Raw genomic sequence first — 15,394 nt, forward strand, 5'->3', positions numbered from 1 at the left:
GGTTGGGAACTTTGGGTATTATTGGACCATCTAGGTGGTCTTTAAGTACTGGACAAGTAGGGAGACACCTAGTGGCAGCTTTTTAAAATACAGATAAAACATAGAAAACTTTATTTTCTTAAAACAATGTACATTAGAAAGATTTTTTGTTTACCATAATTAGTTTTAAGTAGAGTGCCCATTTAAATAATTCTATAAAAATGTATTTGCTGCATTAGTTTCTAGAACAGTGTTTCCCAACCAAGGTGCCTCCAGCTGTTGCAAAACTACAACTCCTAGCATGCCCGGACAGCCGAAGGCTGTCTGGGCATGCTAGGAGTTGTAGTTTTGCAACAGCTGGAGGCACCCTGGATGGTAAAAGCACTGATCTAGAAGAATTGAGGTCAGCTCCTCGCATACTTGGCGAGCCCAGCAGACTTAGCAGAAGGAGGAGGTTCTGTCCTGTGGAAGGAAATCATCCTGGTGACGGTCCAGCACCGAGATATTTATATAACCATAAAATTCTATGAACTGCTGAACCGGGAGCGACTGCAACACCTAGATTAAAGTGATTTATTATTTTACAGGAATCCAGATGGTGATAAAAATCCCTGGTGTTACATATTTAAGAATGGGAAGTACAGCTGGGATTATTGCAGCGTGCCAGCCTGCCGAGCAAGTGAGTGCCAGCCCAGTCTGGAGAACGTCCATTGTGGGACCACAGGATGAACTGCCAGGAAACAGTTTATAGTATTACAATGGAATTTCCAGCAATTATGGATACAAATTATACGGAGTGATGGAATTATTACTAGTCTGTAATTGTCGCTTACACCTATATTACAACCAGGCCTAGTTTAACAGGATACTCACAGCTCCCGGGGCCCCAGTCCAAAAACTGTAACAGGGTCCCCACATACCATGTGGGGTCTGGGGTCTTATGTGGCACCGTATTATGGTGCAATTGCTGCCTCCACACTGGCTATGACTATTCCCTTTTGGATACATCTCCCATTTCTGTATTTGATGCCTATCTCGGAGGTCGGGTAGCAGAATTTTTTGCTAGTTTTTACTATTTTAAGCAAACAGTTTTTTTTTTTTTTTTTTTTTGTCTTTTTTGCAGAAAACACAAGGGTTAAAGGGGTACTCCCGTGGAAAACTTTTTATTTTATTTTTTAAATCAACTGGTGCCAGAAACTTAAGCAGATTTGTAAATTACATGTATTAAAAAATCTCAATCATTTCAGTACTTATTAGCTACTGAATACTACAGAGGAAATTCTTTTCTTTTTGAAACACAGAGCTCTCTGCTGAATCATGAGCACAGTGTTCTCTGCTGACATCTCTGTCCATTTTAAGAACTGTCCAGAGTAGGAGAAAATCCCAATAGCAAACATATGCTGCTCTGGACAGTTCCTAAAATGGACAGAGATGTGAGCAGAGAGCACTGTGCTCGTGATGTCAGCAGAGAGCTCTGTGTTCCAAAAAGCAGAGAATTTCCTCTGTAGTATTCAGCAGCTAATAAGTACTGGAAGGATTAAGATTTTTTTATAGAAGTAATGTACAAATCTGTTTAACTTTCTGGCACCAGTTGATTTAAAGGAAAAAAGTTTTCCACCGGAGTACCCCTTTAATCTCCTGCTGAACTGTTTCTTATTTTTGGCTGGAAAACTATTGAGAGGGTGGGGTTTAGCCAATCGGTGGGGCTTAATAACCTTTTTGTCCTTCTCTAGAGAGAACACTGTTAGTTATAAAAAAAAAAATATATATATATATATATATATATATATATATATACATAATAAAATGAAAGGAGAGACAAAGATTCATTATGTGTTTTATAATTGTTAGTGTTTTTTTTTAATTAGACAAGATTTTTTTTATTTTATTTTTTTATAATTATTATTTTTTTAAATTCTAGTATTATTCATAGAAGTCATATGAAGGTCGGAGATTTCTTTTCATTTGACTCCACCTGGTGGTGATATGGGGTAGTTTGGGCTTTTTCTTTTCATTTGCCAAGGGGGGTGCTTCTGGGTTCTTATGTACATCTTAAGGGTATGGGCAAACTGCGTAATTTTCAATTAAAGCCAATGCTCAGAGCTGCAGACATGGGCAGATTGCTGATAGGAAGATAAAATAAAAAAATACCTGTCCCTTAGTTATAAAATCAAGTTTTTCTTAAAAGTTCAAAAGTCAGAGGCTGAGCTGAGTTGCAGGATGCACACCTTCTCCCTAGGCTTTGCTTTCAGCAGGAGTCCTGTATATCAATCATGCAGGGCAGGGAGGGGTGGTGGAGGGAGGAAGCATGCATGCTAAAGCTCAGCACTGCTTCTAGGACTTTTGCTTATAAGGAAAACTGGATTTTAAAACTTTAGGTATTATTTATCATAATAGATATTATTAATCATAACATATATTACTTTTTGGCCATAATCCGCCTATAAAACATAAACTACAGATCACCTTCAATATGTCACGGTTCTATGACAATAGAGTGGACAGGTGACTTGTGTTTGACGCAGTAGAATCGGTATCTATCCGCCATCGCAGACACATGACTCTATAGACTGAAAATTCACAGTTTGTTCAATGATCTTTATGAGATGTTCTAGATATAATAAAGATATTTCTACCATCCAGACACTACACACTGTTACTCTGAGCGAGGGACCACATACCGGGGATCGTGGAGTACCGCCATATCCGGTACCAGTTGCTTGCGCTGGGACTCGCCTTTGCTGAAGAAAAAGCAGTTTAGTGCCTGGCAAACTAGTGCCCGCAGATTAGGACTTGGGAGCCACAATAACTGCAGGTAAGCCTTATCTGTCAAGTAATGGCCTGAACTTCTAAGGCATTGTTTTCCAAACAGTGTGCCTCCAGCTGTTGCAAAACCACAACTCCCAGCATGCCCGGACAGCCTTCGGCTGTCCGGGCATGCTGGGAGTTGTAGTTTTGCAACAGCTGGAGGCACCCTGGTTGGGAAACACTGTTTTATTGTGTAAGTGGAGACCGAGAAAAGAGGATTCTGGAAAAGCTTGGATAAATAGAGGTCAAAAAAGTAATATCATCTTCATGCTTTGCAGGAACCCGGACAATGATGTCCGCCCTTGGTGTAATGTGATGAACGGCACTGAGATATCCTGGGAATTCTGCGATGTCCCCCGATGCAGTAAGTTACACTGAATGATTATGTAACATAGTTTTTAACACTGAAAATACACATCCATCCAGTTCAGCCTGCAGTGTTGATCCAGAAAAAGGCAGAAAACCTCCATATGACAGAAGCCATTTTTTCAGATTTCCTTCCTGACTCCAAATCTGGCGATCAGAATGAATCCCTGGATATCACAACCCCTTCTCCAAAATCTAGTGACTATTGGGGAGATTTATCAAACTGTGTGAGAGTGTTTGAAGTGTTTTTTCCCACAGCGACCAATCGCAGCTCAGCTTTCACTTTACCACAGCTCGTTAGCTGAGCTGTGATTGGTCGCTGTAGAAAAATCACCTCAGTTTTCTCTCACCTCAGTTTGATAAATCTGGGCCTATAACCTGTGATGTTATTACCAGAAATGTATCCAGGTCCCTTTTGAACTATTTTATTGAGTTCACCATGACCACTTCTTTTGGCAGAAAGTTCCATAGTCACTGCTTTTACAGTAAAGAACCCTCATCTGTTCTGGTGTGGAAAGCTTCTTTTGGGAGAGATCTCTGTATTGACCCCTATAAGTTCTCCCCTCAGTCTTCTATTTCCTAAACTAAATAACTTAAAGGGGTATTCCAGGAAAACACTGGCTCCAGAAAGTTAAACAGATTTGTAAATTACTTCTATAAAAAAAAATCTTAATCCTTCCAATAATTATCAGCTGCTGAAGTTGAGTTGTTCTTTTCTGTCTGGCAACAGTGCTCTCTGCTGACATCTCTGCTTGTCTCGGGAACTGCACAGAGTAGAAGAGGTTTGCTATGGGGATTTGCTTCTACTCTGGACAGTTCCCGAGACAGGTGTCATCAGAGAGCACTTAGACAGAAAAGAACAGCTCAACTTCAGCAGCTCATAAGTACTGAAAGGATTAAGATTTTTTAATAGAAGTAATTTACAAATCTGTTCAACTTTCTGGAGCCAATTGATATATATAAATATATATATATATATATGTATATATATATAAGTTTTTTTCCTTTAACTATAAAACAGATAGTAAATAACATGTTAATCTTTTTAACAGCTACTTGTGGAATCCGACGACCCCAGCTAAACCCACGCTTTCGAATCGCTTCGGGTAGATCGGCACATATAACCTCTCACCCATGGACGGCGGCCATCTTTCGTGTGTCCAGGGGCGTTGAGTATTTTCGTTGCGGAGGGACGCTCATAAACCCCTGTTGGGTGGTCACAGCGGCCCATTGCTTCCATGAAGAGTGAGTATTCTGTCTGACTGACTTTAGATGATACGGCAGATATGTCAGGTCTTATACTGTAGCTAACAGCCTTTCTTTACAGGTCTTCGCCAAGATTACTACGAGTAAAACTAGGGCGGACATTGCAGGTTGTGCCTGGAGAGGAGGAACAAAGCTTCAGAGTGGAACAATTTCACATTCACCCTCAGTTTGAAGATTTTACCTTTGACAATGACATTGGTGAGTACATGTTATACACAGCCAGAATGCTCCTCCCTTTTAAAGGGGTACTCCACTGCCCCAGCGTTCGGCACATTTTGTTCCGAACACTGGGTGCGGGCTGTGGGGTCGTGATATCACGGCCACGCCCCTTGTGATGTCACACCACGCCCCCTCAATGCAAGTCAATGGGAGGGGCGTGGCGGCTGCCACGCCCCTCCCATTGACTTGCATTGAGGGAGCATGGCGTGAAGTCACGAGGGGCATGGCCATGATATCACAACCCCCACAAAATGTTCCGAATGCTGGGGTAGTGGAGTACCCCTTTAAGCCCATTTTTTTCTTAAGGCGTTGAGGTATGAGACTGGAAAAACGTGGATGCTTCCTTCTTGAATAGTCGCCACTCTTCTCCGTTGGCTGTGACTGGTATTGCAGTTAAGCTTTATTCACTTGAAATGTACTGTTAAGGTTATATGAAAAATTATTACAGTGTAGCAATGTGCACAACAATAATTTTTCTAAATTATTTTACATTTCAAATTAGCATCTATATACCTCTGTCCACGCTCCCGGACACTCATAACTGTGCATAAGGAGACAGAGCCTCCTGCTTTGTCTCCATATCCAGGTGTAATGGGATTAAAGGGGTTTTCCAGGAAAAAACTTTTTTTTTTAGATCAACTGGCTCCAGAAAGTTAAACAGATTTGTAAATGACTTCTATTAAAAAATCTTAATCTTTCCAATAATTATCAGCTGCTGAAGTTGAGTTGTTCTTTTCTGTCTAAGTGCTCTCTGATGACACGTGTCTCGGGAACTGTCCAGCGTAGAAGCAAATTCCCATAGCAAACCTATTCTGCTCTGTGCAGTTCCTATGTGAATTTGCTTCTACTCTGGACAGCTCCCGAGACACGTGTCATCAGGGAGCACTTAGACAGAAAAGAACAATTCAACTTCAGCAGCTCATAAGTACTGAAAGGATTAAGATTTTTTAATAGAAGTAATATACAAATCTGTTTAACTTTCTGGAGCCAGTTGATATATAAAAAAAAGTTTTTTCCTGGATAACCCATTTAAAGGCACCAGTGCCATGTGAATACAACACTATTATTATAAACATCCCATGTTAGATGACACAACCCATCAAAGTCTTCTGGAACCAGTTTCTACAGATGTCTTCCACCAGCTTAGAGATATAGCAGGACCTCATCTTGTCTACCATGTGGTGTCAGGTAGGTCAATAGCCAGAAATGTCCATCCAGGATGACAATGACCAAAATGTAGGGGTATAGAGGGTCTATGGTATATATCTGGTCCTGGGTATATTCATATTTCAAACCTATTGTGGATACACGTTATATATGGTAATTCATGCCTTACAGCTCTTCTAAAGCTCAAGTCTTCTTCGGGGTCATGTGCTATGGAGACAGACAGCGCTCGGGCAGCATGTATGCCTGTCAGGGACCAGATGCTACCGGACTGGACAGAATGTGAAATCTCAGGATTCGGGAAGCACGCACGAAGTAAGGAAACAACAATAATCATACAGGGGAAATATAGAGTTCAACCTTTGAGAGGACCCAATTGGGAAGATTCATCAAAACCTGTCCAGAGGAAAAGTTGCTGAGTTGCCCATAGCAACCAATCAGATCGCTTCTTTACATTTTTTTTTTTTAAAAGGCCTCTGTAAAATGAAAGAAGCGATCTGATTGGTTGCTATGGGCAACTCAGCAACTTTTCCTCCGGACAGGTTTTGATAAATCTCCCCCTATGTCTTCTAGTTTTGACAATTTCTACATAGACAATGTGCTGTGTAAATGGACCCTTAAAGGGGTATTCCAGGAAAAAACTTTTTTTTATATATATCAACTGGCTCCAGAAAGTTAAACAGATTTGTAAATTACTTCTATTAAAAAAATCTTAATCCTTTCAGTACTTATGAGCTTCTGAAGTTAAGATTGTTCTTTTCTGTCTAAGTGCTCTCTGATGACACGTGTCTCGGGAACCGCCCAGTTTAGAAGAGGTTTACTATGGGGATTTGCTTCTAAACTGGGCGGTTCCCGAGACAGGTGTCATCAGAGAGCACTTAGACAGAAAAGAACAACCTTAACTTCAGAAGCTCATAAGTACTGAAAGGATTAAGATTTTTTAATAGAAGTAATTTACAAATCTGTTTAACTTTCTGGAGCCAGTTGATATATCTAAAAAAGTTTTTTCCTGGATAACCCCTTTAAAGAAGATGTATGAAAATTGATCCAACCTATAATTTGTTAATATTATTAGAGATGAGCGAACTTACAGAAAATTCGATTCGTCATGAACTTCTCGGCTCGGCAGTTGATGTCTTATCCTGCATAAATTAGTTCAGCTTTCAGGTGCTCCGGTGGGCTGGAAAAGGTGAATACAGTCCTAGGAAAGAGTCTCCTAGGACTGTATCCACCTTTTCCAGCCCACCGGAGCACCTGAAAGCTGAACTAATTTATGCAGGATAAGTCATCAACTGCCGATCCGAGAAGTTTGTGACGAATCAAATTTACTGTAAGTTTTCTCATCTCTAAATATTATATAAACATAAAAAATGTATTTAACCAAGAATATAATAATATGTAATGAATTCATTAAGATATTGGGAATTAAAATAAGGCTTTACTGTTGCAATACCACTTGTGACCACAGGAGGAGAATATTTTCACTCATTCACTCGCATACAATGCCAAATGCCACCCTTGTACTATAATACTGTGGTCCCTCAAGTTACAATATTAATTGGTTCCAGGACGACCATTGTATGTTGGGACCATTGTATGTTGAGACCAGGACTCTATGGAAACCTGGTAATTGGTTCTGAAGCCACCAAAATGTCATCCAAAAATATGAAAAAGTGAGGATTAAAGAAAACTAAGTAGATAAGTAATATAGATAAAGCAAATCCTTACATATAAAAGTAAGAAGGATCTGCTGGGAGCCTTTGGCTGTCCGGGCATGCTGGGAGTTGTAATTTTGCAACAGCTGGAGGCACCCTCATTGGGAAACACACGTCTATGTAGAGGACACACGTCTATGTCCTAAAAAAAGTTAAATAGAGCTGCCCTTACTTGGTGTCCAAAGGAGCAGCTTACTATGGCATAGGTTAAAAGTAGTACAGAACATGAAATACCTACCTGTACTGTAGGGGGCGCTACCAGACAGGAATTCAGTGCATATACTTCAGTAATACAGGGGTTTTACCAGTGAATGCCCATTCTGATTGGTCGGTTCTTCCAGCCGTTGACATGTTTTGCAGATTCCATAGCATTGTATGATGAGTCTGGTTTCAAGTTACAATGGTCCAGAAAAGGCCATTATATATTGAAACTATTGTATGTTAAGGCCATTGTAAGTTGAGTGATCACTGTATTGGATTAGTATAGTAAGATCCCATGTCTATAGTGCTCCATGTCTTCTATGACCTGTGTGAATTATGGTATATTTTAATGTTTCATCTTTCAGATTCCCCATTCCTGTCTGAGCAGCTTAAGGAAGGTCGTGTAAGGTTATATCCCGACAAGCTCTGTACCCCCAAACAACTAGCTAACCGTCTGGTGACGCCAAACATGCTGTGTGCAGGTGACTCAGTGAACCAGGACGACGCTTGCCAGGTGACTACTTTATGATTTATGAAGTACTGAAATGATGTACTTGTAGTTCAGCTCCAAAATCCGAAGCAAGTCCTATAATGTGGAAAAAAGTCCCTACAAGGTCCTTATTTCCCCAACAACATATACACACAAGCCTAGATGAAATGTTATTGACATGGAAGCACGGAAGGAGTTAATCATGTGGGTGCTATGCGTCCAGCTATGGAAACCAGAGTTTAGCTGGCTGTATACTGTGCCTGTCATCCAGCTTAAAGGGACATTTATGAAGAGCATTGTAAGGTGCTGGGCTTATCTGTCTACAATAATGTATTACAGCATTCTCAGCAGGATTGAATGGAAGAATCTGGCAGATCTGCCTCTCCTTATAATTCTGCTCCTGATTGTAATTATTTTTGGATCCCAGGCCAATGTCCTTTTTAGTTATATCCCAGGCCAATGTCCTTTACAGATGGATCCCAGGCCAATGTCCTTTTTAGTTGGATCCCAGGCCAATGTCCTTTACAGATGGATCCCAGGCCAAAGTAATTTACAGTTGGATCCCAGGCCAATGTCCTTTACAGATGGATTCCAGGCCTATGTCCTTTACAGATGGATCCCAGGCCAATGTCCTTTACAGATGGATCCCAGGCCAACGTGCTTTTTAGTAGGATCCCAGGCCAATGTCCTTTACAGATGGATCCCAAGCCTATGTCATTTTTAATTGGATCCCAGGCTAATGTCCTTTTTAGTTAGATCCCAGGCCAATGTCCTTTACAGGTGGATCCCAGGCCAATGTCCTTTACAGATGGATCCCAGGCCAATGCCATTTACAGATGGATCCCAGGCCAATGTCCTTTACAGATGGATCCCAGGCCAATGTCCTTTTTAGTTAGATCCTAGGCCAATGTCCTTTTCAGATGGATCCCAGGCCAATGTCCTTTTTAGTTGGATCCCAGGCCAATGTCCTTTATAGATGGATCCCAGGCCAAAGTCATTTACAGTTGGATCCCAGGCCAATGTCCTTTACAGATGGATCCCAGGCCAATGTCCTTTACAGATGGATCCCAAGCCAATGTCCTTTACAGATGGATCCCAGGCCAATGTCCTTTTTAGTTGGATCCCAGGCCAATGTCCTTTACAGATGGATCCCAGGCCAATGTCCTTTACAGATGGATCCCAAGCCTATGTCATTTTTAGTTGGATCCCAGGCTAATGTCCTTTTTAGTTAGATCCCAGGCCAATGTCCTTTACAGGTGGATCCCAGGCCAATGTCCTTTACAGATGGATCCCAGGCCAATGTCCTTTACAGATGGATCCCAGGCCAATGTCCTTTTTATTTAGATCCCAGGCCAATGTCCTTTTCAGATGGATCCCAGGCCAAAGTAATTTACAGATGTATCCCAGGCCAATGTTCTTTTTTAGTAGGATCCCAGGCCAATGTCCTTTTTAGTGGGATCCCAGGCCAATGTCCTTTTTAGTGGGATCCCAGGCCAATGTCCTTTTTAGTGGGATCCCAGGCCAATGTCCTTTTTAGTTAGATCCCAGGCCTATGTTCTTTACAGATGGATCCCAGGCCAATGTCCTTTTTAGTTAAATCCCAGGCCAATGTCCTTTACAGATGGATCCCAGGCCAATGTCCTTTACAGATGGATCCCAGGCCAATGTCCTTTACAGATGGATCCCAGGCCAATGTCCTTTTTAGTGGGATCCCAGGCCAATGTCCTTTTTTAGTTAGATCCCAGGCCTATGTTCTTTACAGATGGATCCCAGGCCAATGTCCTTTTTAGTTAGATCCCAGGGCAATGTCCATTACAGATGGATCCCAGGCCAATGTCCTTTTTAGTTAGATCCCATGGCAATGTCCATTACAGATGGATCCTAGGTCTATGTCCTTTTTAGTTTGATCCCAGGCCTAAGTTCTTTATAGTTGGATCACAGCCCTATGTCCTTTTCAGTTGGATCCCAGGCCTATGTCCTTTTTAGTTGGATCCCAAGCCTATATATTTTTTAGTTGGATCCCAGGCCTATGTCCTTTTTAGTTGGATCCCAGGCCTATGTCCTTTTTAGTCGGATCCCAGGCCTATGTCCTTTTTAGTCGGATCCAAGGCCTATGTCCTTATTACTCGGATCCCAGGCCTATGTCCTTTTTAGTCGGATCCCAGGCCTATGTCCTTTTTAGTCGGATCCCAGGCCTATGTCCTTTTCAGTTGGATCCCAGGCCTATGTTCTTTTAAGTAGGATCCCAGGCCAATGTTCTTTTTAGTTGGATCCCAAGCCTATGTCCTTTTTAGTTGGATCCCAGGCCTATGTCCTTTTTAGTTGGATCCCAAGCCTATGTCCTTTTAGTTGGATCCCAAGCCTATGTCCTTTTATGTCCTTTTTAGTTGGATCCCAAGCCTATGTCCTTTATAGTTGGTTACCAGGCCTATGTCCTTTTTAGTTGTATCCCAGGCCTATGTCCTTTTTAGTTGGATCCCAGGCCTATGTCCTTTTTAGTTGCTTCCCAGGCCTATGTCCGTTTTAGTTTGATCCCAGGCCAATGTCCTTTTCAGTTGGATCTCAGGTTAAAGGGGGAGATTTATCAAAACCTGTGCAGAGGAAAAGGGGTGCAGTTGCCCATAGCAACCAGATTGCTTCTTTCAGGCCTGTGAAAAATGAAAGAAGCAATCTGATTGGTTGCTATGGGCAACTGCTCCACCATTCCTCCAAGTTTTGATAAATCCCCCCCAAATGTCCTTTTCAGTTTCCAGTCTGACCACAGTGCTCTCTGTTGACACCTCTGTCCATGTCAGGAACTGTCCAGAGTAGGAGCAAATCCCCATAGGAAACCTCTCCTGCTCTGGTCAGTTCCTGACATGGACAGAGGTGTCGGCAAAGAAAAGAACTACACAACTTACTCTGGAGCATACAGCAGCTGATAAGTACTGGAAGGATTAACATTTTTAAATAGAAGTAATTGACAAATCTGTATAACTTTCTGGCACCAGTTAATTTTAAAACATAGTTTTTTCTTCAGCTACAGAATGACATGCTTTGTCAAGGAACAAAGCCACAGTTGCACAGAGACTGCGACTGGTGTTGTACCTTAGCTCCATTGAAGTGTATGGGGCGGAACTGCAATACCTCGCACAGCATGCTGACATTAGTGGCGCTATTTTCAGAACAAAGCTGCTCTCTTTTTCCGGAGCAGCCAAAAACATTTCACCATATTGTCTCACAAGCTAATATTTCCTCCCTTCCCTGCAGGGTGATTCCGGGGGACCACTCGTCTGCTCCGTTGATGGGCGCATGCACCTTTTTGGCGTCATCAGTTGGGGCGAGGACTGCGGGGTAAAAGACAAGCCTGGAGTTTACACCCGAGTGACCCGCTATATAGACTGGATACAGGATAAAACAGGCATTAGATTGAACTGAGACCCGATGGACACTACTGCAACCATTCAAACCACTAAAGACCATGCTGGAAATGGCGGAGACCAAAGACTGTACCCAGCACTACTAACAGGGGCCAGATTTAAGCTGTGCAATAAGTATATTGGATATTTATGATTTTTTAAATATATATATATTTAATCGTACAAAGGCCAAGGAGAAACTTCAGAGCAGGACTTGAGACTTGGAGGAGTATTATTCAGAAAGTCGGTTCCTGTTCTGAGAGTTGATTCAGCTGGAATCTGCAAGATGACACTAAGTCTTAGTAAGAACACAGAAATCTTATAGATCTGTATAGATCCACAATATGGAAATGCTGAAGGATGATTCGGAATGTATTACTATTACCGCATAGTAGTTTATTTTTTGTATTGATGGGTAAAGTCAACTGTACTATAGTCAGTACTTTATAGGTCAGTGTTTCCCAACCAGTCTGCCTCCTGCTGTTGCAAAACTACAACTCCCAGCATGCCCGGACAGCCAACGGCTGTCCGGGCATGCTGGGAGTTGTAGTTTTGCAACAGCTGGAGACACACTAGTTGGGAAAGACTGCTTGAGGGTGCGTTCACATGCTATTTGTTTTTGCGGGTTTTCCGCTGCGTATTTGAAAGTGGGCGGGCTCTTCTCGGCTGTCCGCAGCAGATTTTCCACGAAGGAATTTACGCTGTGGAAAATCCGCCGCGAGCCACATTAAAGTCAGTAGGGACTGCGACAGATTTTCTGCAGCGGAAAATCTGCTACGGACAGCCGAGAAGAAACCGCCCACTTTCAAATACGCAGCGGAAAACCCGCAAAAACAAATAGCGTGTGAACGCACCCTTAGATTCTGCAGTTTAAATTCGTCCTAGACCTGGACCAAAGCCCAATAAGGTCCTAGGGCAGTGTCTCCCAACCAGGGTGCCTCCAGATGTTGCAAAACTACAACTCCCAGCATGCCTGGACAGCCTTTAGCTGTCAAGGCATTCTGGGAGTTGTAGTCTTGCAACATCTGGAGGCACACTGGTTGGTAAACACTGCTTTACAACAAAACAAATTTATTTTTTTAGTTATTTTTTATTTTTTAAGTAACAGTTCCCATTTAGTTCACATCTTGGTAACCTGTTTCTATATATACACAGCATCATAGAGGGGATGGAGCTATTCCTGGTTGGTGACCACCTCCTGTGAACAGTGTAGTGTGTCCCTGCCCAGAGTAGGTCCCGCACTGGAGGATTGAGCATGGTCATGTATTATACAGTCACCCATTTCTAAGAATAGGTGGCATGTAATACTACATTTACCCAGCAGGGGCCGCTGAAAGAAACCAGACTGACCACTCCTGGGTCACATCTCCCGTCAATACTTTTAGCAAGGGACATGTTTGGCATCATCTTGGAAATTTCCCTTTAAAAAAAAAAAAAAAGAATAAAAATTATATATTTAACAATGGTTGCCAACCTGCTAAATTTAAAGGGGTTTTCCAGGAAAAAACGTTTCTTTATATATATTAGAGATGAGCGAACTTACAGTAAATTCGATTAGTCACGAACTTCTCGGCTCAGCAGTTGATGACTTTTCCTCCATAAATTAGTTCAGCTTTCAGGTGCTCCGGTGGGCTGGAAAAGGTGGATACAGTCCTAGGAAAGAGTCTCCTAGGACTGTATCCACCTTTTCCAGACCACCGGAGCACCGGAAAGCTGAACTAATTTATGCAGGATAAGTCATCAACTGCCGAGCCGAGAAGTTTGTGACGAATCGAATTTACTGTAAGTTCGCTCATCTCTAATATATATATATCAACTGGCCCCGGAAAGTTAAACAGATTTCAAAATTACTTTCAGTACTTATGAGCTGTTGAATTTGAGTTGTTCTTTTCTGTCTAAGTGCTCTCTGATGACACCTGTCTTGGGGACTGTCCAGAGTAGAAGCGAATCCCCATAGCGAACCTCTTCTACTGTGCAATTCCCGAGACAAGCAGAGATGTCAGCAGAGAGCACGGTTGCCAGACAGAAAAGAACAACTCAACTTCAGCAGCTGATAATTATTGGAAGGATTAAAATTCATTTACATATTAACAAAAAGGCATATATCTCAGTACTGGAGAGGATGATTGAAATACAAAAGATAAGCCTATTTACACCCCTGTTTTTCTGTTGACAGGTCTGCTTTAAATAGAGCTGAAGTGCAATACCAGATATAACCTATAGACAATAGCGGCACTGCTTCTGGAAATAAAAATCTAATCTTGTTTACTGACATCATACAACCCTTCACATTTCTATTGCAATCCTCAGGAGTTGCTTACCCTGTCCAGCATTGGACACTTGTTACATCACATCATGGGGGGCATTTATCATTGCCTTTAGAGGTGTTTTTGTGTGTATATCTGTCACACATTTGGTGCAGCGCTGCACTTCAGGCTATTTTTTTGCACCTTTTTGGTTTACACTTTTTTTTTTTTAAGTGTGTACAGCCCAGCTGTTAAAGGGGTTATCCAGAAAAAAACTTTATATTATATATAATCAGCTGGCTCCAGAAAGTTAAACAGATCTGTAAATTACAAAAAAATGTAAATTACGTCTATTAAAAATTCTTAATCCTTTCAGTACTTATGAGCTGCTGAAGTTGAGTTTTTCTTTTCTGTCTAAGTGCTCTCTGATTACATGTGTCTCGGGAACTGTCCAGAGTAGAAGCAAATCCCCATAGCAAACCTCTTCTACTCTGTGCAGTTCCCAAGACAAGCAGAGATGTCAGCAGAGAGCAATGTTGCCAGACAAAAAAAGAACAACTCAACTTCAGCAGCCGATAATTATTGGATGGATTAAGATTTTTTTAATAGAAGTCATTTACAAATCTGTTTTACTTTCTGGAGCCAGTTTTTTCCTGGAATACCCTTTAAGACAAACTGTCTTATGCAGTGGTAATTAATTTATCAACTGAGACTTTTTGTGAAAAGGTGCAAAAAAAGGCACAAAACCATTGAAAAGTCTCTAAACTACACCAGCCCAGACTTAGCTTTGCTTTTAGGTGTGAAGAGGGAAATTTCAGAAAATGTTTATCCTCCACAAAATGTATCAAATTCCCTGCGACCAATAAATCTGATGCTCCTACACATTACCAGCACACAAAAAGTGTAGAAAAATGCTTCCCTTACACCTGCTATGATGAATCCCCCCCCCCCCCTATGTGTATACCACTCAATGTGTGCAACTCAATGCTAATGTGTACACAAGTTCTGCCTAGACTGGCTCCAACTTTTGAACCCCTGGACAGTCACATGCAGTCAATGTAAATGAGAACCTAAGAGGTTGTGCAACTATAGACAACCTTCCCTATTCACTTCTATTGAAGTGTTCCTAATTTCAGCTGCCGGCGACCACAGCAGATTAGGTATGTGTGATCGTACTCTTAGGGTCATTTTGCATGTCCTAATTTTTTGCTGTAGATATAAGTAGCAAAATCTGCTGCAGCATAAGTCAATAGGAAGCAAAACCTGTTGCAGCAAAAATAAGGACAAGTGAACTGACCCTTAAAGGGGTACTCCAACCCTAGACATCTTACCCCCTATCTTAAGGATCCCAGCGGCGGGACCCCCGCAATCTTGGCTGCGGCATAACAGACATCTGGTGCACAGAACAAACTTCGCTCCATGCCGGATGACTGGCGATGTGGGGCGGAGGCTCGTAACGTCACAGCCACACTCCCTCAATGCATGTCTATGGGAGGGGGCGTGACTGCATTGAAGGGGTGTGGCCATGACTTGCATTGAAGG

General features: G+C 41.9%; 1 protein-coding gene across 4 annotated transcripts in view; it reads left to right on the plus strand.

Annotated features, from left to right (window-relative positions):
- PLAT (plasminogen activator, tissue type) overlaps nucleotides 1-12,113 on the plus strand; it is a 37,726-nt gene extending 25,613 nt beyond the window's left edge. For 2 of the 4 annotated variants that reach the window (XM_056570980.1, XM_056570983.1), the window contains exons 8-15: nucleotides 567-658; nucleotides 2,623-2,794; nucleotides 3,066-3,151; nucleotides 4,206-4,398; nucleotides 4,481-4,617; nucleotides 5,977-6,117; nucleotides 8,084-8,232; nucleotides 11,458-12,113. In XM_056570980.1, the coding sequence (XP_056426955.1) occupies nucleotides 567-658; nucleotides 2,623-2,794; nucleotides 3,066-3,151; nucleotides 4,206-4,398; nucleotides 4,481-4,617; nucleotides 5,977-6,117; nucleotides 8,084-8,232; nucleotides 11,458-11,625 (1,138 nt within the window). In that variant the 3' untranslated portion in view covers nucleotides 11,626-12,113. The remainder of the gene's footprint in view (nucleotides 1-566; nucleotides 659-2,622; nucleotides 2,795-3,065; nucleotides 3,152-4,205; nucleotides 4,399-4,480; nucleotides 4,618-5,976; nucleotides 6,118-8,083; nucleotides 8,233-11,457) is intronic. The other 2 variants (XM_056570981.1, XM_056570982.1) reach the window with 1 other exon arrangement.
- Nucleotides 12,114-15,394: the final 3,281 nt, after the last annotated feature.

The sequence above is a fragment of the Hyla sarda genome, chromosome 4 (assembly GCF_029499605.1).
Source record: "Hyla sarda isolate aHylSar1 chromosome 4, aHylSar1.hap1, whole genome shotgun sequence".
In the NCBI taxonomy this organism is placed as follows: domain Eukaryota; kingdom Metazoa; phylum Chordata; class Amphibia; order Anura; family Hylidae; genus Hyla; species Hyla sarda.